Below are 24,040 nucleotides of genomic sequence, written 5' to 3' on the forward strand. Positions count from 1 at the left end.
TACATATATATATATTTAAGTTTTTTTTTTTTTAAAGCATTGATTTGCATTTATAATATTACTTATATCAAGCTGGTCTCGTTTACATGTACAGTATATGTAAAAAAAACCTCCTTAATGTGCGAGGCTGCACCATGGGTACACTCTCAGATGCTGTGTTTTTGTTAATGTGATTACATTTAGCTTGCATTATGTGCATATGTGTCTGTAAACACATGCCTTTCCTGGACTGAATTCATAAGAAATATTGTCAGCCCTGCCCAGTTGTCTTTTGCTAAGCTACAGAACAGCCTAACCACCCCTCTGTTTCACAGCAAGGTGGGGAAGTGTTTTGTAAGCCAAGATAAGAACTGGGGGGGTTGATTAAACTCTTTGAAATGACACAGGCAGAGTGAACAGAACACAGGTAGCTGTATAGTTCTGATAGCACTAACAGGCATTTCAGTATGCTTTCAGCGGCATTTAGCTGACCAAATGAAGGCAAATAAGAGAAGGTCATTGTTAGGGTTTACATAAACTTACAATCAGCAGGCTGTAATTCTGAAGAAGACAACATTGTACCATAGGGACCTATACTGCACGGATACAGCACAGGCTTAGCAGTGTTAGGGCTGATTAATAACTCTTCACTTAAATCACATTAGAGAGGTAAATGTTCTGAAGCCAATATATTGGCTTCCTACTTTTCTTTTCCAACAAGATTTGATTCAGAGCAATTCAAGGTAACAAGTTAAACTAATAAGTAAACTGCAAGTGCCGTCTAGAAAACACTGCAGCGTTGCCACTCAATTTACTTTAATCTAAGTTCTCTATTACAAACTCTGCCACAACACACAGCTTTCCAAATGTACAGAGGTCCTTTCTAAAGACTGTGCAGTGTGACATTCTTTCTCTCTGCTTGCTGCATCACCATTCACACTCACATTTATCATGCAGTTTCCAGCAAGGCTTGGATGATTAACTTAAAACTCAACTTCAAACTCTGGTCCCCCCTCTCCTCCTGACATGTATACTTATTTGTTATTTATTGACTCAATAAATACCAAATAATGGCTTTATCTTTTCATAATCACTGCCGATAAACAATATCAGCTACCGATATTCTGCTTACATCCACCTGCGCCAGCTATCGCAATTTGAAATTGCCAATAGCAGGCTGGCTATTGCTTCCCTTGCTATCTGCTGTTTTTTTGTATTCTGGCAGTGGCCACCAGCCACTGTCAGAATACCCGAACAGAGCTCAATGTCTGCTGACTCTGTTCCTTCATAGATTTTCTGATCGGCTCCTATTATCAGCTGATCGAGGGATGTCGGCCAGACAGCATTATTTATTATTGGCTATATCAGTACATTTAACCGGTAGTGATAATAAAAACATTTGGGAATATCTGTCAAATTATCAGTCGATCCCTACTTCGAATATCCATTCATGTGCAAGGGAAACTAAAAAAGGATACTTGCTAGCACATAATTGGGTATTCAAAGTGGACACAGCCTCAACTTATTCAATAACAAACACATAGCATTATGTACATTAAGTTTATCATATAATTAAACTTTTTTAAAATACATTTGAGATTCTTTTTAACATGTATTTATATATTTTTGACAGGCTCCATGGCAATCCTCAGGAAGCACCATCAGTAACATATGGCACCTACCGAGGTTCCCGAAGGATTAGGAAGCTCCTGAAGAGGCGTGCTGATGTAGATTCTCCAATCCTTGAGAAAGAAGAGATAAGTGAAAAAGAACCAAGTAGCACTGGAGATGTTGGCACAGAGAACCGCCATATGTCACAAGAGATAGTGAGTATGGAGCCAGTCTTGTACAGACGTTCCGAGGAGGAAATGCCGCCATCCAAAGTCCAAATAAAAATGAAGATGCAACCAATGGTCCAAGTTACAACCCAAAATGAGGAATTCAATTCACAAGAAGTTGAAGTCTTGAAACAAAATGCAGAAGACATTTCCATCGTTTCTGTTCCCTCCCAAAATAGTGAATCAAACTTGCATGAAGATGAGGACTTGAAACAAAATGCAGAAGACAGCTTCATAGTTTCTGTTCCCTCCCAAAATAGTGAATCAAACTTGCATGAAGATGAGGACTTGAAACAAAATGCAGAAGTCAGTTCTCTAGTGTCTGTTTTAAACCACATTGGGGAATCTAATTCACATAAAGTTCAGGACATGAAACAAAAGTCAGACGTCATTTCCATTGTCTCAGTTCCAAACCAAAACTATGAATCTCTTTCACATGAAGTTGAGGAAAATGTTGGAGTAAACTTTGCAGTTTTAAAGAGCCAAGAACCAAATTCTTTAGAAAGCTCAACCATGTTAGAGGATATGGAACAAAGCGTGGAAGGGGGCTCAAAAATATCTAACAATGTAGAGTTACATGCTGAGGAAACATCAGATATGTTAGTGGATGTATCTCTAGATAATGTGAACAGTTCTAAGATTTCCAAGGAATTTCAACCAAATGTAGAGAGAAGCTCAGACATTTCAGAAGATCTACATTCAAAAGCTGAGAGCAAATCAAGCTGTTCAGTGGAACTGGTTTCTACAGTGCTCGCAAAAATTTCTAGTGATTTACCACAAAATGCGGAGAAGAGTTCAAACATTTCAGAGAACTTACAAGTGAATGCAGAGAAGAGTTTAGACAGTTCCAAAGAGCTACAATCAAAATTTGGGAACAAATCCGATTTTTCTCTGGATATGTCACCACATAATGACGATAGCGCAAACATTTCTGAAAAAACATTTCAAACAAATTCAGAGAAAAAAACAAAAATGTTAGAAGATCTACAACCAAATGATCCACAGCAAACCTTAGAGGAAACCTTGCAGATTTCTTGTGATGTGCAAAGAAAAGGAGAAAAAAGCCCAAAGATTTTAGAATGTTTTCAAACAAATTCTGCTGAAACTTCTAAGATTTTAGATACTTTACAACCAAATAAAGATGAAAGCCCAAAGAGTCTACATGAATTAAAGCAGGAATTTGAGAAAAGTTCAGAAATTGTTGAAGGAAATGATCTGGATTTACAGCCAATACCCACAGAAAACACAAAAAGTGTAAAAACATCAACGAATGCCTCACAGATTCTAAATAATCAAAATTTAGATTCCAAAGAAAATGTAGATGTTCTGGAGATTCAGCAGGTCAGCCTTGAAAACAGCACAAAGTTCTCTTTTGACCCACAATTAAAGGAAATTAAGTTAGTTGTCAGTCCACAAAGCTCACAGGAAAATACTTCTTGTGCTACAGAGGATCTACAGACAGATTCTGGTAGTAAAAACATGCTATGGGAACACCAAAGTGAGCTGATAAACAATAACAAATGTATTGAGAAACCCGAAGAAACCCTAGACACACTAATGGATTTTGTAGGCACTATGTCAGAAGGTACAGTCACCACTGAGAGACCACTAGCCTCAGACAAAGGTCCAAGGTCAGAGAACCTACAAGTGAATGCAGAGAAGAGTTTAGACAGTTCCAAAGAGCTACAATCAAAATATGAGAATGAATCCCATTTTTCTCTGAATATGTCACCACATAATGACGATAGCGCAAACATTTCTGTTGATTTTCAAACAAATTCAGAGGAAAAAACAAAAATGTTAGAAGATCTACAACCAAATGATCTGCAGCAAACCTTAGAGGAAACCTTGCAGATTTCTTGTGATGTGCAAAGAAAAGGAGAAAAAAGCCCAAAGATTTTAGAATGTTTTCAAACAAATTCTGCTGAAACTTCTAAGATTTTAGATACTTTACAACCAAATAAAGATGAAAGCCCAAAGAGTCTACATGAATTAAAGCAGGAATTTGAGAAAAGTTCAGAAATTGTTGAAGGAAATGATCTGGATTTACAGCCAATACCCACAGAAAACACAAAAAGTGTAAAAACATCAACGAATGCCTCACAGATTCTAAATAATCAAAATTTAGATTCCAAAGAAAATGTAGATGTTCTGGAGATTCAGCAGGTCAGCCTTGAAAACAGCACAGAGATCTCTTTTGACCCACAATTAAAGGAAAATAAGTTAGTTGTCAGTTCACAAAGCTCACAGGAAAATACTTCTTGTGTTACAGAGGATCTACAGACAGATTCTGGTAGTAAAAACATGCTAAGGGAACACCAAAGTGAGCTGATAAACAATAACATATGTCTTGAGAAACCCGAAGAAACCTTAGACACACTTATAAATTCTGTAGGCACTATGTTAGAAGGTACAGTCAACACTGAGAGATCACTAGCCTCAGAAAAAGGTCCAACTCAAGAAGCAGCCTTTAATGCAGGAAGCAACTTAGATAATCAACATAAATTAATCAAAGAAGATGAACAGCTCATTGAAGTAGAACATTTAAAAGGAACAGAAGACCTGCAGCTAGATCCATGTGAGAACATAAATGTTTCACAACAACAGCAGCCCACAATAGAAAACATGCCAAAGATCACTGCCGATCTACAGCCTTATGGAAATATGCATTTAAGCATCAAAAAAGACTTACAACAATATACAAATGAAAACTGCAAGCCTGAGGAAGCAAATACAAATGTGATTTCTGAAGCAACAGTAGATTCTGCAATACAGAGTAGAGATATCTCACATACTGAACAGGAAATAGTCATGAATGGTTACTTAACAGGAAAGGATAATTTTCAACTAAATGAACAGGATAAATCAATGATTATAGAAGAAACACTAGTAAATGCACAACCCGATCTGAAGGTTTCAAAAGAACCTCAAACAAATGCAAAGGAATTCCCAACAATTGTAGAACAACAACAAATAAATGGTGAAACTAGTTGTGATACATTACATGAATTTAACTTGGTATCATCTACAGATGACGACACATCTGGGATTATTTCAGTTATTGACAATGCTCAGGATAAAAATATATCAGATGTGAAGCCTGTGCCAGAAAACGTTTTAAATAATGGTCTATCTCATGTAACAGAAACTATCAGAACTGTTTCTTTTGACAATGGTATTGAGTGTCGATCACCCTCTCCAACAATATCTGGCTCTCCGTCTTCTACTGATTGCACTGACATAAGGTGTGACAGTCCTCTACCTCTTTCAGATGCCATTGATTCAGGGATAGTTTCATCACAGGCATACACACCAGAAGAACATATGCCAATTAAAATATTGCCTTCTGAAATATTCAGCAAAAGCATATCTGATTCTTTTAATAGCAGCCAAGAGGACAAAAGGACTGGACACGTTGAGTTAATAGCAGAAAATGTAGATAACACTCTGCCTGAAGCCCCTCTTCTTGAATATGCAGTCAAAAAACAAAATGAGCCATTAATAGTGGAAACAGGAAGCCAGACAGAACCAAATAGTTTACCAGGTGTGGAACATGTATTTTATGCTGACAATGGCTGGGCAGATGTAGATGGTGATGTATCAGGTAGACATTTAACAAATGAAATAAGGAAACCAAACTTGAATTCAGATGTTTATGTTGCCAAAGTGTCTGTGAAATCTGTGAACATTGAAGAAGTAAAACTTGCTCCTTATGAATTCCATTCAGACATCATATCAGTAAGTAAAGTTGAAAGTGCAACATATGACAAAGAGCTAATATGTTTACCAAACTTTTCACCTCCACCTGCCGAGGCAGAACATGACAGCAAATTCCAAGATTCAAATTCAAAAGGTCAACAGGATAAAGAAAGCTTTGTCACACATACAGAAGTGCCTACTGACAGAAATGAAACAGACCTATCTGTGAATAATGTTAATCTGCCTTTTCATGAACCCAGCCTGTTTTCTGATTTCAATAATTATGAAAAATCCCCACACCACTGCTACATGGAGGCTGAAAGGTTTCCATCATTAAACAAAATTGATGTGGTTGAGAAGGTTGTAAATATGTTTTCGAATGATTACGTCGGTGATGATATTCCCCAGTACACATTTCTAGAAAAAGGTTCACCAACATTACCAGGGAAATCGCCTGATGTACTTAAAGAAAATCTTAAAAATAACAATTTAACGATTGATACAAGTGATGACATCATAAATATATCACTTCAGACCAACACACCAGAAAATGAATTAGCAAATGAGTCAGTAATGTCTGATGATTCACACTGGGAACTACAATGCTGTGATTCACTTTCAGAATTCCATCCAAACGATGATGTGACTCATAAAGAACCAGTAAAGGAGAGAGATGTAATACTTCAGTCTACATTTCAAAGGGATGTAAACTTCATAGATGGCATAAATTCTTCAGGCTCTGCAACTTCAAAAACATCCCTTCCAAGCACAGAACATTCAGAGTTATCCAGTGAATTGTTTGAGCAAAAAGCCAGTGAAATAATTTTCTCGGTGTTGCATTCTGCCATTGATGAATTTCAGAACCGGAATAAAAACCATATAAACACACCAAGTTTAGGTACAGTTAAAGAAACGTTAGTTGAGAACCGTTTATCCCCAGATAAATTCAGCAAAAATATAGAGAATCTGACCACTGATCCAGTTATATCAACTGTAGCATCAAGATTAGTCAATGATGTTATATACTCATCCAAACAGATCATGCAAAATAGTTTAGACAAAAACATTGGTACAAATAAGGATTGTACACAGACATCTATGGTTAGTGTAAATGGCCCAGATGAGAACACTAGACAATCAAATCAAAATATTTATTTGTTAGATGTTGACAGTTCAGAACTTCTCAACTCTTATGAAGTCAATTCTAATGTACTCTTGCCAATTCCAACAAGTGATTCAGGTGAAGAGACTGAAGAGAGCAATGATCTGAAAAGGACAAGAGATACAGAGGAGATTTTGAATGAGTCCAGACACCTAGACAAAGAGGCATTGCAAAATGGAGTTTGTGTGCAAGCTGAAAGCTTTTCTAACTTGGAAGCAATGATACAAGGTTATACAGAGAATCAAAATCTGAGGTTTGATTTGGGACTTGATGGAGACCAAGGAGGTTTTTACTCTAAATCTCTTGAAACTGAAGGCTCCATGAACACGCCCTTTATTTATAATTTATTCGGTGAGAACCCATGCATTTCTGAAACAGAATGTATTGACCCTTTTCAGTTTTCACTATATAATAGTAAGTATGTGGAAATAGGAAGTGATGATGAGTCAACAGAGGAGGAATCTGATAATAATGAACAGGCCAGTGCAAGTGATATGTTTCTTACTCTACCATCAAGACGTGTTAGGGTTTATCCCCTTTCTCTCTCTCCTATATATGAGGATGATAGTGCTTGTGAAGATGATGTATCCAATAGCAGTTCACCAAGGTATAATAAAGGAACAGCAACAGGTGGAAGTGCTAATGATCATACATCAATATTATCTCTACTGCAGTCTGTTTCAGATCGCCTAAAGGAAGCCAACGTAGAAGAAATGTGTATTGGAGGAAAATTGACATCTCTAAGTGAAGCGGCTGCTGTTAGTGACCTGGATAATACAGATGCATCAGGAACACAGGAGGATACATCTGCTCCAACTAAGTCAAATCTTGATGCACAGAAAACACTATTGGAGGAAACATCAGGAGAAAAAAGATCTGGTTTGTTCATTAGAAAAGCAGAAAACAAGCTGATTACAGGTTCTGGCCGTCATTCTTTTCTTCTAAAGTCTACTGCACTTAGTGCTAAACCTTCTGAAAATGAATCTTCGCCATCAGCAACAAGTGAATCTAGCTCCATTGCTAATAAGGATCTGTCTCCAGATGCTGTTTCTCTGACTGCTCTTTCTCCACTACAAATGGTGACAGATGCTGGATTGTCCGCACCAAAACCTGAGATAAAATGTCAGCCCAGAACGTCATCCAAAAGTGTTTACTATCAGTATTTCCATTCTTCTCAGAACTACTCACAAGGTACAGAAAATAAGGAAAACCCCACCCAAGCAAAAGTAGGTTTACCTACAGAAGGGGAATCCAAGGAAACAGAACATCCACTAATGGTGAGAACTTGCTCTGTTTGTTAAAATGGTTAGTCCACTTAAAAAGGATATTTCAGGTGATGGTCGTTGCTGGACAGTTACACCATCTGAAAGTTTCATATATCTCTCAGGGACCCAGATGATGAGATCTCTTTGCTTAAAGTGACACTAAACTCAGGAGTTAAATCTTAAAATACATTAAAGTACCCTAACTATAAACAAAAATGTATCTTATTTGTGTATCACTCGGCTGTAGATCCTCAAGTCATCTCTGAATTGGTGCTGACCCTGTCCTTCCTTCTGCAGGGTGGCTACTTTTGATCCCCATGGTCCCTGTGTGTGGTGTAACAAAGCCACCACTCCAAGCTCACTCCTATGATGGGGTACAATCGCAGGCTTAGTTTATTCGTTTGTATTGACATTGTAGTCTATTATGGCAACAAGCTTGGACTGGTGGATACTTTACAACACACACAAGAACCATGGGGAATAAAAGTAGCCACCCTCCAGAAGGTAGGACAGTGTCAGCACCAATTCAGAGATGATTTGAAGATCGACAGCTGAGTGATACACAAATAAGATACATTTTTGTTAATAGTTAAGGTTCTTGAATGCATTTTTAAGATTTAACTCCTGAGTTTAGTGTCACTTTAAAGCAAACCTGTGTTCAGGGCAAAGCAAGAGGTTTGCTTTAATCCTCCTCCCCAGCATATACTTATCAAGGGGCGTAACCAGAAATCCCTGGGCCCCATAGCAAAATTTTGTATGGGGCACTGTGATTTCTAGTTATGCCCTTGCAGAGCCCACCTAATATCTCAAACAGCCCACCTGAGAGTGACCTCGCAGAGCACACCATAGACTCTCTATGGTGGGCTCTGCCGGGTCTCAGGTGGGCTGCACACCTCTTACCTGTCAGCCCCGATCCGCTGTCCGCCTCCATAGTTGCTGGCAGGCCCCGCCACCTCCGTCGCCGAGCCCTACCTCCTGTTGCCTCCTCCGCTTCTGACGCCGGGCCCAGCCTTCCTCCTCCACAGCTGCTGGCTGTCACCAACTCAGCAGCGGCTGTGAGGAGGAACGGGCCGCTGCACAGATCACTGACAGGTTGTCGGTGATCTAACAGCGACACGTTCCTCCTCACACACACCAGTGACAGCCAGCAGCCTGAGATGCCATAGCGACCCAGGCGGCCCGCACGGCATCAGGGGATGTCCTGGTCGGGGCCCCCTGTGCCCCGGGCCCCATAGCGGCCGCTTGGGTCGCTATGGTGATTGTTACGCCACTGTACCTATCTGCATTTGGTCCACATAAGCCACTTTGTTCAGCACCAGGAGCCAAAGTAAATATCTGGTACTTCAAGGTATGGAGGAGCATGAGACTCATTCCAAGTGACAGCGCAGAGCCAATCAGAGTTGTCACACAGAGAAGCCTCAGCTCTGTGTCAGCTATGATTCTGTATACTTGTCGCTTATATAGGAATTGCTTTCACTCTCGGCAGAAGAGAAATGTGGGTGAGCCAGTGGAAGGTATAAATGTGCTGCTGGGGATGGCAAAATTAAAATGAAACTTGCTTTTCCCTGGACAGATTCACTTTAAGTTCATCTCAGTTATAATCCTGTAGCCAATATGAGGAGATCTCTGTGTTGGATTTTTTTTTTAAATTATTATTTTTTTATTTTAGAATACGTAGTATGCTGGGAAAATCTGAACACCCACAACTACCTGTCAGAGAGAAACAGAGCCAAGAAATAATAGCATGGATATTTTGCTGTTGCCGCATCCAAGACATAATAGTTCCCTCTAGAGCAGCCTACAAGGCTCCACCTTTGCAGGGAGGTGGACCCTTTAAGATAGGATGTTCCACATCTCTTAAGTCGTGTATGTTTGTCCCGATGAATGTTTTTAGGAGTTACAATATCAATATATAAACAACTATGTCATTTTTATATATTTCCCCATTTTGCCAATACTGCTGGCAATTTCATGATATAAATAAATGACATAAAAATAATAAAGTTCTACCCATCATTAGCATGTCTGGCTTGCTGTATGTTGAAGTTGTTAATTGATTTTTATGGAGGAGGATCAAATGTACCAGGATTTTGCAAGGCAATTACACAATTATGCTTGCTGATTATACTCCCAATTGTATCGTGTACTGTAATACCAGCTGTCAGTAGGGATTCTTTGTTATTGCATATTAACAAAAAGACATCTATTTTGGAAATTGCTGGGGATGCTGGAACGTTATACTTACTGTATGTTACATGATCACTGATGAATGTCGCCACACTGTTACGTACACATGGTATAAAACAGGTATCCATCTAGTAAAATCTAATTGTTTTCCCCTTATTGACTTATATGCAAAAAAAAAAAAAAAGTAGAAATACATAATGAAACAAAAGGCAGCCTTTACTTTATCTTCCTAGGCTCCACTTTTACACTGCAAATTGTGCTTGTGTCAGCATTTTCATATCCACACAGCATGCTATAGTTTAAAGCAAACCTTAATGAAAATAGAAATGTATCAAAGTTGCTTGCATAGCACTAATGTTAGTAAAATGTAAACTGTTGTATCCCCTCACTCTGCACAATCTAGCACAGATACTAGAAAATTATAGATTGTAGTGCCATTCAATTATCCTTAGTTTTAAGAGGCAATGCTGTAGTTCATTGCATTATTTTTGTCTCCCCTTAAAGTGACACTAAACTCAGGAGTTAAAGCTTAAAAATTCATTCAAGTACCTTATCTATTGACAAAAGTGTATCTTATTTGTGTATCACTCGGCTGTAGATCCTCAAATCATCTCTGAATTGGTGCTGACACTGTCCTTGCTTCTGGAGGGTGGCTACTTTTGTTCCCCATGGTCCCTGTGTGTGTTGTAAAGTAGTCACCGCTCCAAGCTTGCTCCTGTGATGGACTACAATATCATGTTTAGTTTACTAATTTGTATTGAGATTGTAGTCCATCATGGGAGTGAGCTTGGAGCAATGGCTACTTTACCTTTTTGTTAATAGTTAAGGTACCTGGATGTATATGTAAGATTTAACTCCTGAGTTAATGTCACAATCTTGACTGGTGTTTTTTGGGGGTTTTGGATGGTGTGGGCAAAGGTGAAATATGTCAGGGATGTTTCTATCAGTACAGATAGAGAGTCACTGGGACCGGAAGTGGGGAAACATTTCTTCAGCAGTGGCACAAGCACAAGGGGGAAGGGTTAGGACTTCAATCAGGTGGGTTTTGTTGTTTGTCTCCTCACTGGGGAGTTTTCCTCTTACTTCTTCCCAGTGAGCTTCAGTGAGTTAGGATGTGACAGGGACAGGAAATTAGTGGACATTTCACCAAATGGGGGCACAGACAGCAGAAAAAAAAACCATACAGACATTCTCTATCCAAAAAAAAAAGGTTGACTGGAGTTTGAAGGGTTGACTCCTAGGCTGTAAATTACTTGCTCCCCTTAGTACTGCAAAGGAGACTAAATATAGTGACCCCAGTGATTTAGTAAATAACACGCTAATGTTTTTTAATAACAATCGAATGCAAATGTGGGGCCCTTATCTTAAGCTGAAGCATCCCTATTCAAAATTTGGTGGACCTCTGGACCGTAGTCAAACAGAGCTCTAATTGTATTGTTTCTGTATTCATTAAGTTTGCCTGAAGGCTCCATTCACACCTAGACATTTATGCATTAAAAATGGTTGAGGGAAAAGAACACATTTGTTTCTCTGGCTCCACATATACCTCTTTAATATATGCCTACCCCCTGTAATTTTGCAGCTTACAAATACAAACTTTTCTTTGTGTTTTCAGAACAATATGGATTTCGGCTCCTTAAAGTTCAACCCGAGGCCCGGAAAGGTAAATCCTGAACTAATGGAGTAATGTGTTGTCATTTAAGCTGATGTAAAGAGATATAAGTAAGCACTTAGTCATATTCCAGCTGCTTTTCCAGTGCTGGCTCCTTAGTAACATCCAACCCCATTTATCAGAGCCTGTTCTTGTTACATAGAGCAATCTGTCAAATTATTTTATCCTAACTGTGCAGAATCAATTTAATTGAACCTCCTCCCCTTCTCTACAATACAAGTCTGTGTGAGGACATTTGTAATTAGGGGTGTGGCTGTTACTCAGCTTTGGCAGTGCAGAGAATTGGAATGGTAGATCAGAAGCAGCAATTTCACTCTGTGAAAAATGTATTACAAGACATTATAAGCAAAATGTAGTCACAAATCATAAATTCTGGAAACAGGACTATAAAGACATAAAAAGGTATTAGACTTTAAGCTCTGCCTTCAATGGCAAATCGCAGATCTACACTGAATTACAGCATGAAAAACTTTCTTACCACTGCAAAGCAATACAATGCAATGTTTGGAAAGATCCATTCCCTCCAAAACATTGAGTTGCACAACTTGTAATTTGTATCATATTCCTTGTATTTTGCCTACATTGGAATATGCAGTAAAATGCATGACATCACACTTAGGCCTCATTGACACGACTAGCAACCGGGCCGTACAGATCCGTGCTTAGCACACGGCCGTAACGGGCGGTTCCCGGGAAGGACAGGTGCTGCGTGTGATTTGTACGCAGCAGCCTGTTCTTCTCTATGGGAGTACGTCGCCGTACGCTCACCCGAACTGCATATCTGTGCGGGTGTCTCTGCTCGGATGTAGACAGGATCCATCCTGTCTGCGTCCGAGTAAGGACACCCGCACCCGCATGGACATGCAGTTATGGTGAACATACGACCACGTACACCCATAGAGAAGAACAGGCTGCTGCGTACAAGGGACAAGACAGAGCGCCTCCATAGTGTAAAAGTGTAATTTATTTGTACAACACGCAAATAAAAATGTACTTACAGGAAAGTCGGTGGTTAAAAGCATACAAATGGTGATGAAGTATAAAATCTCTAGCAGCGGAAGTCTGAAGGAGTACAGCACATCAGCGTCCTCTGCCCCCTTGAGTTCTAAAGGTCAATCACACGCAGCACCTGTCCTTCCCGGGAGTGACCCGATACGACCGTGCACGCCGCACGAATCTGTACGGGCTGGCTGTTAGTCATGTGAATGAGGCCTTAGATACAATATTATAATTGTCACAGTGTATAGTTTCAGAGACATTTCTGTGTGTAAATAGGTGTATTTAGGCCTTGGTTCACATAGCAGATCACAGTACCCTAAAGATGATCTCCCCTCCTGATGAGACCGGTATCTAATACTGCAAGCACAGAATTTGGCACCACAATTACATTTTCGGACGGCAAACCTCGACATTGTTGCAGCCAACGTATTTTAATTTACCTAATCTGATTTATTGATTTTTATGTGAGGGTTTCCGTTTATCTCATTTAAAAGCTGTTTTTTTCAACACCAGCACACTGCATACTAATAGAACCCGTTCAGTGTCAGGGGCGCCAGTAGTTCATTACAAAACAGCGACATAATTAACTTGTATTGCTAAACACTCGTCATCAACAAATTACTCTGCAGAACAAGGCAAGCTCCTCTGAAGGTTCAAGGAGTTGCCTTTGTGATCTTTACACAACATGGCAAATTAACATTTTATTAGCAAACTACAAAGGAGCTGTTCTAATATGCCCCTGGCTGGTAATAAATAATCCTAATTGATTCCAGGCTGATTTATCTATTTCCAGAACATGAGCTAGGGGTTGTGGCTTGGGATTAACAATGTGTCTGAGTCTTTGCCAAACATATCTGGGGTAAAACACCATTAGGGTTTTGGATTTTAGGGAATTATTTGGGGAAATATGGTTCAGCATGGAACTAGAGATGCAGATGAATGAACTGTAGGAACTTTAACCAGATCCTTTAGACTTCTATACAGACTCCGCTCGGGCATTCACACAGACTGCTGAATCACTGATTTTTATCCTGGTGTTCACATTATGTGCAGTAGCTGACTACCCCAGCAAATATAGGTATTCACATCTCCAGAAAAGCCTTGGTAGTTGCTTGTACATCCATAAATCCGAAACAGAAAAAATCTGGGACCAGCGTTCCTTAGTTCCAAGTACTGCCATCTCTACATCTCAAAGCAGAAGGTTGTACAACAACAGCACAAGGCTGCGGTTCCATCAAGGAGCACTGAGAAAGGTTTTCTAAATCTGGTTGTCTTTGTTGCAGTCTTTGTTTGATTCTGTTAGTCATTAAACAAGGCAGGAAATGTCTGTGACTTTTTTTTCAGTTCTTTTTGACTGCTTCTGTTATGGTGGAAAGGCTGTATTTCCCACTTAGCAAATTAATTGCTCTTAGCTTTTGCAGGGGCGTTATAGTGTGGTTGGGAGATGGCTCTATATTGAGGCTGTTATCCATCATCAGCTAGACTAATTTCTTGCGGCATGCCCAATAATGATTCTCTTGCTCCAACCCAGATTAATATAAAATGATGCACTAATTTATTGTCTGTGTGCTGTGGTAATAGACCAGCTGCCAAATGTAGCAGCATAGATCGGGAACTAAGCTGCAAACCCCGTGGGCTTACCTGTAGCCATGTCTAGCTTGTTAATTTGTAAAGGTGTATCTTAACCAGATTATTTAGTAAGGTATTGCTGGGAGAAACAGTGAAGTGCAGAATGCACTAACCCCTATAAACCTTCCCACATTTCAGTTTACTTACCCTCACATTTATAATTTTGAGATTAAAGGGTGGGTCCACCTAAAAAAATCCATTAGGCTTACATAGGGCTTAATGCTTTGGCTGGGGAACCTGCGGCAAGTCCTGTGTGAATAGAGACTAAGGCCTTGTTCACACCAAGCGCGTTCCAGGAGCAGAGCAGAGCAGTTACAGACTGGAGCAAAAATGTGTCCAATGTATTCCAATGGTATTTTTAGCCCCAGTTCTCATCGCAGCGTTCCGTTCCACAGCAGGTAGAAAAACTGCAGCAGGCCTTAATTTACCTGCTCTGGAACGCATGCAAACGCATCAAAAATGCATGCAACCGCCCTGGAACGCACTGAAAGCCCATTTTAAACTAAAAATAAAAAAATTTAACCAAAAACGGCCCGGAACGCATCAAAAACACGGCAAAAACACGCCACAACCCACTGCACTGCGTGTGCAGAAACTCATGCAGATCTGCTCTGCATTTGGTGTGAACAAGGCCTTAGGGACTCTATTTGAGTTCCTTGAGTTCCTGGATCTGCATATCTGCTGTGGCGATTATATATAGATATATACTGTGTGTATATATATAGAATCTATATATAGATTCTATATATAGATATATATAATGCAACAGGAACAGAGTCAGAAATTGTAGCAGGCATATCTCACTGTTGGAGTTTCCAACACTGATTTATCCCATCAGGCTCTATCTGTAATTATATTATTATTTGTGGTGGACTGACCCTTTGCCAGCTTCGGTGGATGTTAGTCGTGGAAGTGGCATGGTTCTGAAACACTGAATTGAGTAATGAATTCTATCCAGAACACAACAGCCTCATGTTCCTGCATTCATGGTAGAATTCAAGAACCCAACCTTTACTCTGAATATAGGACCTTGATACTTTAGGTTCATGTACTGGAAGCGCATATACAAAGGTATTATGTGCTGACAGCCTTTTTGTACAGTGTGTATCCATTTAAATGACTTATAAAGGCATATACCTTTTTTTTGTTCACATACACTAACTATATAAATCTTTGCCTGATGTTTCCAAGACATGGTTACATTTTGTGTGCAGATGTCAAGACATCAAACGTGGATCAAGTGCCTACACACTGAGCCAAATTATGTTGTTATCTTAACTCAATGCAGGTGATCCTGTCAGATGTTATACATCATGAGAACAAGATTGAACTGAAAGGAGACGCTCTTGATGCAACATCCTGGTTGTTCCCAAATGGTGTAAATATCCGTGTGATCAGAGGATGGTAAGGGAAAATAGGAAACACATTTTGAATTCCAACCAACTTACCGCACAGTTTACTACAAATGTGTCACTTTTACAATGCTGTTACATTTTTATTGCTTACTTGACAACTGTTAATACAAAAAAATATGGATTATCAGTTCCAACTCATTTGTTTTTATGTTGCTGGATGTATTTGGCTTTTTTTAACAGTAATCTTTTTCATTTCTCATACTTTGGATCTTTGGAAGGAGCTAAAAACCTATCAACTCCTACACTAAATGATAAAAACACTTTAAAGCATTTTGTGTAAATCTAAGATCAACTGAATATCTGTACATCCAAGACCAGATGTACAGTGCGCCTTACAGCTGATTTTGACTAGTAACACATTTAGCCCAAACCTCCCTAAATGTAATCAGAGAGCCCTAAAGGATAAATGTTGTGTATTAAATGGTCAGCCCTCCAAAAGTCATATTTCAGTTTATAGTAGATGCTGGGGACTAAAACAGCTGAATTTTCTTTATATCTTTTGTGGAGACCGTGGGGAGACCTTTATCCTATTTCTTAGGTCTGCACATCTGCATTACAAGGTGTTCCACTGTCTTTGTTGAAATTTTTGAGTTGAACTCTAGGCTAAACAGTTAAACACATAGATGGAATACATTTATGTTTATTGTTTTATATGCCAAAAGATTGGTCATTTTGGGCAGCCATGCTGGTGATAACAGATACCAGCTGAACTGCTGAAACGAAAAAGACAAATTGCTTAATGAGGAACTCCAAATTGCCACCTGTCTGGCAGTGCAATGTGGAAAATGGGGGGCAAATTACCAGATGGGCTGCACAAAATTAAAATCGTCTTTAAGTTAAAACAGTAAACATATATGTATTTCTACTGTGTATTTTGCTGTTTTCCCTGGGTTTCACACTAATTTATTCTTGGCAATTCCTAAAGAGTATCTAATACACTCGTAAGAATTCCGTTGTGCATACAGACGACACAGCCGATAGCGTCTTTAACAATCAGTGATGCTTACAGTGGCCAGAACCTGAAGGGAATGCCAAGGCACTAGTTCCCTATCAGGTCTTCCTGGTAGTGATTGACAGCAGGCAGTGGGTGGCATAACCAATAGCAGGCTGTCTATTGGCTTTGGAATCCGCCCACTGCCTGCTGTCAATCCCCAGCGGAGCGGATTTGATGGGGAACTAGTCCCTCAGCTTCCCCATCAGACTATGCCCACTGGATGTGTCATTGGTTGCTAGGAGGCTGCCAGTTGTGCTGACAGCCTCCTAGCAACCAATGACTCATCCCTGGCCTCATTCAGCTGCCGGTTGAGAGATTTCCCAGCATTTTCCTGTCCCCTAGATATAAACACGCAGTTAACCCTTAACGTGTGGGATAGCAGTGAAAACTTTTAATTTCTCTGGAGTTAGGCTATAAATCCTGGCAACAACGGTCATCAGAACAAATAGAGAGGCTGACACTCCCCATGCACGCTAAGTGGATCACATAGAGGAATAAAACATTTACAGGGGTTCTATCCCCTCTCCATTATATCCAAAACTAAACAAAATTAGATTGTAAGCACCCTTTAAGTTCCTTGCCATTCTATACCAAGTTTTCAAAGCTGTTCCCTCATTAAAAACAAACTTCATCCCTGCCATGATAATGCGGGCAGACAGCAGTGTACAAAGGTTTATTTTAAATATATATTAGTGTAAATATCATTGCCGTAAACTAGAAGGCATTAAAGGCAGCGGGATAATCCCGTGTTTCCATAGTAACAAACGACTTCCGAAATGTGAACTTCAAAGACAAAATCTGCATTTTGCATGTTGGATAATGAAGCTTTCACTGGTGGACACAACTACCTGGCAGAGCTGCCGGCACCTGTGAAATATTTCACATTCCTCTCAGAGATGCTCTTTAGCTCACTTATTAAGGCTGTTAAACATCAGGATTTATAGTCCGGCTTTCGAGTGACCACTTCATCTTTTTCTAATATTGTCTGGAATGTGTTTAGTGCATGCAAGTATTCTGCACAATTTATGGTTTGCTTTCCAGAGGAAATTGCTTATTTTCTATGTTGGCTGTGTTTACAAAAGGGAGAAAAATAACAGCTTAGGAAGCGATAAGAAGAAATATATATAAAGACGGAGTGTCTGAGTGTATTGTGAAATAAAAACAGATCTGTGGCATATAAATGTATGTTTCCTGCCAGTGTATACAATTGGCACCATCCAGAGAATGTGCAGGGATATTCAGTAAAGGAGTACAAAGGGGCAATAATTACAGGAACCCATTGGGATCTGTCTGGTACTAGTCTGACTTCAATGAGTGAATTCTGATTGGTTGCTTTGGGTAATTGCACATTGTACAATGCTTTACACCCACTTGCTGAATAAGCTAATTGCATCATATTCTTCCAAAAGATCTAGCACTGCAGTCTGGGATCTATAACATTATTCTGCTGATAATACAATCATCTACAAAGACATCTATCATTTTAGCATGTATACATTTTGTGCTATTATGATCCATTTACAAATACATGTTAATGTGAATTACACATTTTTATTAGCTAGTTGTGGCAAATGTAAAATTATCTGACATACAAGCGTATAGATGCTTCATTTTCATTTTATTGCTTAAAGCTGAACTCCAGCCTTATCTTTAGTCTTGCACAGTTGTACGGACTCCTCTCCTGTACTGATCTTGCTAACTCTGATTTCACTGCAAACTGTGAGCTGCTCATAATGCACATTAGAAGCTGCAGGAAGTCAGACAGGGCCCGCCTCATTTCGGGCTGGAGAATGTTCCGCATCATCTAACTTTTCCTTCCCAGCTTGACTGTCTCTGACCCGCCCCTTTCATTCATTGGATTTAAGGTCTTTTATCATGGCGGCTCGGCATCACATGTGGGCTTTGCCTAGGGCAGTCTGCATACAAATGCAGCCTGCCTAGGAAGGCCCACTCCCCCACATGTCAGACATTTTTTACATTTGCAAAACTCCTCTCAACGGCCAGCCCACTGCTTGCATCATTGTTGTGGGTTCTTGTTTTCAGGAAGCACCCTGACAGCTCCTCTCACCAGCCGGGATCTACTTGCATGTCACAACTAGAGGCACAGTGATGATATCAATAGGTCTAAAATAAGATGATGAAAATGGAAAGGTTTTATTTAAAAATTGTATTAACATGCTGATTAGGAGGGAAAGGGAACCAGGGAAGGCAAAATATAAGTGCAATAAATGTCAGCTTTAATGATTTCTGAGAGAAAAGCAATTAGTGGGTAAGCCACCTAGAAAGTGTTTTGCGTTCATTAAAGCAGAACTCTAGGCAAACAGCTAAATGCACATCTTAATTACATACATATGTATTATGTATGTTAATGACATACATACATACAATATATGTTTACAGTTTTTGTATCTTTTATGTATCTTAATTACATACATGCACACAGTATATGTTTACAGTTTTACGTGCCAAAGTTGCCATTATTCTGTATGGTCTTGTGGTTTACAGACCTTACTTTATACCAAAGCAGGTGATGCACTTATTTACTGATTGGCAATTCAGCTTCCTTTGTCATCTCTCTGCATTCAATCCCATTCAGTGAGCAGGAAGGTGCTCCAGGAAGCTGTAAAGTGGAACCAGCAAGTAGTAAAGTAATCTTATTGGATGTAATATGCCAGTGTTTAAATCACAAGGGTCTGATCAAAGTTATAATTATTAATGACAACCATTACAATTATCTGCAGCTATTAAACCATGCAAAAATGTAACGAAGTGGACTGAAATCTTTTTCTTTAAAGGAGAGTTATGGGGAGAGAGTGAAATACACTCATCCCCATAATTAAAACCGATGTGTGACATTGCAGCTGTCACAAGTCTGCTCTGTGGATTCGAGAACTGAGCGATCACACACCGCCGATCACTCAGATCCTGATTATCTCCCTGCAGAGAGCGGTGACTGTCAGTCATCGCACCCCGTAGGGATTCCCCCCTCCCCTCTTCGATCCTCCAGCGGTGAACAGACTTGTTCTGTCTGGGAGGGAACAGACTTGGGAGGGGACGGGCACAGCTGGCTCTGCCTCTAGAGAGACAGGGCGGTGGATCCCGACAATATTGTCAGGATCTGTCCCAGCTGCAGTGCAGCTCTGTGCTGTCAGCATATAGTGGGCAATAGCACGCTATATGCTGAGGACATTAGTATATGTCTTTCTGTAAAGAGAACTCTGGCAAAAAAAAGGTTGGGCCATAGTTAGTTTAATTCCCTAGTGTTCTGGAGAATAAATAAGTGTTTCTTGTGTGATAGTTAAAAATGATCATCAGAAGATCATCATTTCACTTTATAGGCAGAAGGTGGTTACATTGGGCAAAACAGCACTAAGGACTCTTCTAGTCATTTATGGGCTATGATTTACTAGACAGTGTCCATAGGTATAGATAGATAGATAGATAGATAGATAGATAGATATTTAATTTCTTTCCAGCTTAAAGGAGTTATAACAAAGACAACTGACTCCTCATTAGCATGAACATCTGTACTATACTTTCACCTTATTATTGACTTATATAAAATACATGTATACGGTAAGTGTTTGCAGATGTGTATGTTTATACAGTATATGATATATTTCTGTGTGCATGTATGTGTGTAGGTGTTTGCCTTTTGGTAATAACGTAACAATATCTTCCAGATGGTTGTACAAAAGCCGGAGTAATTTTACTTCCGAAATGTGTCTGCGTGTCTCTGCCTGCGTTCTCTCATTACAGTATTTATTTCTCCATCACAGCTGGATCCTGTATGAGAAGCCACACTTTGAAGGTGAAGCACATGTCCTTGAAGAAGGGGAAGCTGTGTTACTGCACCTCTGGGATCCTCCAGGAGCCAGAGCTAAGCCAGATAAAATCAGCATAGGGTCAGTAAAGAGAGTAGTGAAGGTACGTAGGAAATATATGATATTGCACGTATGCATTGCGTTTACCCCATGGGCAACATCTTTATTTGATGGAACACTGTGCTTAAAGGAAAGTAGATGCTAGTGTTGATTTTCAGTTGGTGAATGGGTTAGTTCTATTTTTAAGTGGAAATAATAGCAGTCACATCACATTATATATAAAGATTGTATTCATTCATTGGTTATCAGACGTTGGTATAGTACATTTATGCTCAGTGACAAGCTAGTACGATTACATGAGGTTTGGAATGGATCCTATCCCTGGACGCATCTACCGTGGGTCCAGTAATAGTGATCTAATCCAATCTGCATGTAATCGTGTCGCATCTGTAATTGTGTGGCTTACTGATGTAAGATTTTTAAGATTTAACTCCTGAGTTTATTGTCACTTTAACTTGAACAGGTGACATTGGTCTCTTCTAATCGGAATATTTCGGATTCCTGCTGCAGAAATCCATAGGCTCCCGTCTCAGGAATCTCAAAACAGCTACTGAATGAAGCCTAAGGCATCATACATTCAGGTGCTATAGAATGCATTCCATAGTAGATCACACGTAGTAAATTCTATTTATATATGCTGTAGTCCAGGGGTGCCCACAAGGTCGATCGCGATCTACCAGTCGATCGCGTAGCGATCACTGGTAGATCGCCATGTCCTCTCCTCCCGCCGATACGCCCCCTCCCACCCCTGAATGCAGGTGTTTTTTTCGTTGGTAGATCTCAATGAGTTCGTCATTTGAAAAGTAGATCTCCAGACGAAAAATAGTGGGCGCCCCTGCTGTAGTCTATGAGCTCATCTCTGCATATATAGTATGATGGGCCAGTAGTAAATTCTGTGAGAATATAATTTGCTTGTCCACGCACAATGAATGGGTTGGTGTACATGCATATCATTTAGTAAACCAAGTCCAGTATGTGCACTCAATAAGAAGTGCTGCATTGATTGCTTGAATTATCATTGCCTGGTAATACTATTAATGTTATATGCCTGTCCTTGGTTTAATGGTGCTGTATAGATGGAGAATTGTTCTACACCTGCAGGTTACCTGAGACCTTTACTTTATGTTCATGAAATTCATTTCTCTGTCTAATTTTAGGTAAGCTATTCATAGCTGATTTCTGATCGGTTGCTAGGATTACATCACTTTATTGAACTTTGTATTTTCTAAGCTCCACCAAAGTTTATGGACTATCACTGTCACATTTCTAAAGTAAAATGCTAGGATGTATCTTGTTTCTATTTCTATTCATTTTTATATGCAGTACATCAGCGCTTAGTCTTAAAAACCTGATTTCAGAATGAACATTTTTACATATTTTCTCAATTTATACTTGGTACTGATATAAAACATGTTTTCATAAGTTGTGTACAGCACTATGAAATGTATGGATTAAAATAAAACTTCAATGTATTCAAGCAGGGCAAATGTTACAGGGAGCGCAGTCTTACGCTTCTAGCCATATCCTCCAGCTTTGACATTGTAAGGACATTGTAGGCCAATGGTGATGCTATAATATGGGCTGATGTGACATCTTATTTTGGATAAGGGCTAATGCCCGGTTATATGCCCGAGTTTCTTTTTTTGTTTTTATGTTTCAATAATATGCTTGTAAACTCTATCACAATGCTTAGTTTAGATTTTAATGTTAGATTTGTCAATCAGAGCATGTTGTTGTATTAATTAATGTAATGATGACAAATTCTGTAGCACATTACAGAGGTATTTCAGCAGTCCTTATCTCCAAGGAATTCTAATCTTTCTACCACAGTCCTGAAGTCACACAGCACATGCCGGCAGGGGTTCATATTAGACTGTATTGTTGTGGGCACTCCATTAAAACACCCATATGGGCAAACCTTAGCCATAATTACTGATATGCTGTTGTGTGCTAGAATAACTTGAAAAGGACTCATACATTAGAACCAAAATGGATGCATACTAATTAACATACTAGTATGTTTTTTACTTGATGAAGAAGACCAAGGCATTCACATGATGCACATACAATTTCAATGAAGATACTGTTGTTGGGTGAAGTAAATTTAGAGGTGTAAATTGAGCAAGCTAATCAGTAGCCACCAAGCTCCCAACTATCTTATCAAAATGAAGTGTAACATAGCTTGCAATTTTTAAATAGTTTACACAGTCACAGAACTCTATGGGACTTGGTATTTGAATGAGGACCTGGAGATGAGTACAACTAAAGTGTTACTGAACTTTCACATTAAAAGATATATGCAAGTCTATCTTCAAACACTGATTCCCACCTTCTGTTTTTCTATGCAAAACAAGCTTTGAAAAGGGTTTTTTGTAGCAGTCATTTCACTCTGCCCCACCAAGCTCCAAAGTGTTGTCTTTGAACTTCCAGCCTGAGGCTTGAGCAGTGTGTGTATCAATATGCTAGCCTCAGACTACATATACCATGATGCCTTGCACTGGCATTCTTCAATATGCATACATGCGTCATCATGGGGGGGTCCCAGCTAATGAGCCTAGGAGGGTGCTGCTGAACTACCTAAATGGTATTTGTAACCATAGGGAGGGGAAATTAGATAGTTCATATTAGCTGAAAGGTCCACTTTAAAGGGATAAAACATGATATAATGTGTATGTATTCCAGAGATGTATGGCATGTTTTTCTTTTTTTTTTTCTTGACATGCACTTTTCATGCCTTTTATTTGTTCTCCTCAGGATTACCTTCCAGAGGTTGTAATATCCCCCCTAGAGGACATGCCAGACTCTCCAGTGTATATTCATACAGAGGTTCCATCCTTAGAGCATCTGGTGGACAGACGGCCCCGATCATTAACAGTGAATTCAGGAGTGTGAGTATGGTTTGTTACAATGATGTTTTCATGTTCATGAATTTTGATTTATTTACCAAAAGACATTTTAATGATACAAGGTTTAGGGTTCAATTTTATAGCAATATTCTTGGACTATACATCTAAGGAGAGTCAGATTTAAATTACTGGAGCTGGCAGGCACATGAAGCTAAGTGCCCTGAGACCCATCCCAAATAACTCACCTTTCACAGACAACTATTTCTGCTCTTCAGGTTTTACTACAGGGAAGAACTTTTTGATTTATTGTGACAAGTTTCTACATGTCTCTTGTTTACTGATCACATTAAAAAAAATAAGATGGCTGTCTAGAAAAAAAAATCAATTTTGTTTCCTATAACTAGGCACAGGTGACCTGAGACTTCTAATAGATCTGGTCCTCAATCTAAGATGTCCCTTTATCTGGATTTA

At 39.4% G+C, this 24,040-nt stretch overlaps 1 protein-coding gene across 1 annotated transcript; it reads left to right on the plus strand.

Annotated features, from left to right (window-relative positions):
- The first annotated feature begins 7,656 nt into the window (after positions 1–7,656).
- Positions 7,657–23,678, plus strand: LOC108797260 (beta/gamma crystallin domain-containing protein 3-like). Its single transcript, XM_018568831.1, has 5 exons — positions 7,657–7,945; positions 11,742–11,793; positions 15,719–15,834; positions 20,619–20,766; positions 23,478–23,678. The coding sequence occupies exons 1-5, from the start codon at positions 7,755–7,757 to the stop codon at positions 23,613–23,615; spliced, it is 645 nt and encodes a 214-aa protein (XP_018424333.1). The 5' UTR covers positions 7,657–7,754; the 3' UTR covers positions 23,616–23,678.
- The last annotated feature ends 362 nt before the right edge of the window (positions 23,679–24,040 follow it).

The sequence above is a fragment of the Nanorana parkeri genome, unplaced genomic scaffold (genome assembly GCF_000935625.1).
Source record: "Nanorana parkeri isolate BGI_ZX_2015 unplaced genomic scaffold, ASM93562v1 scaffold1250, whole genome shotgun sequence".
NCBI classification, from domain to species: Eukaryota; Metazoa; Chordata; class Amphibia; order Anura; family Dicroglossidae; genus Nanorana; species Nanorana parkeri.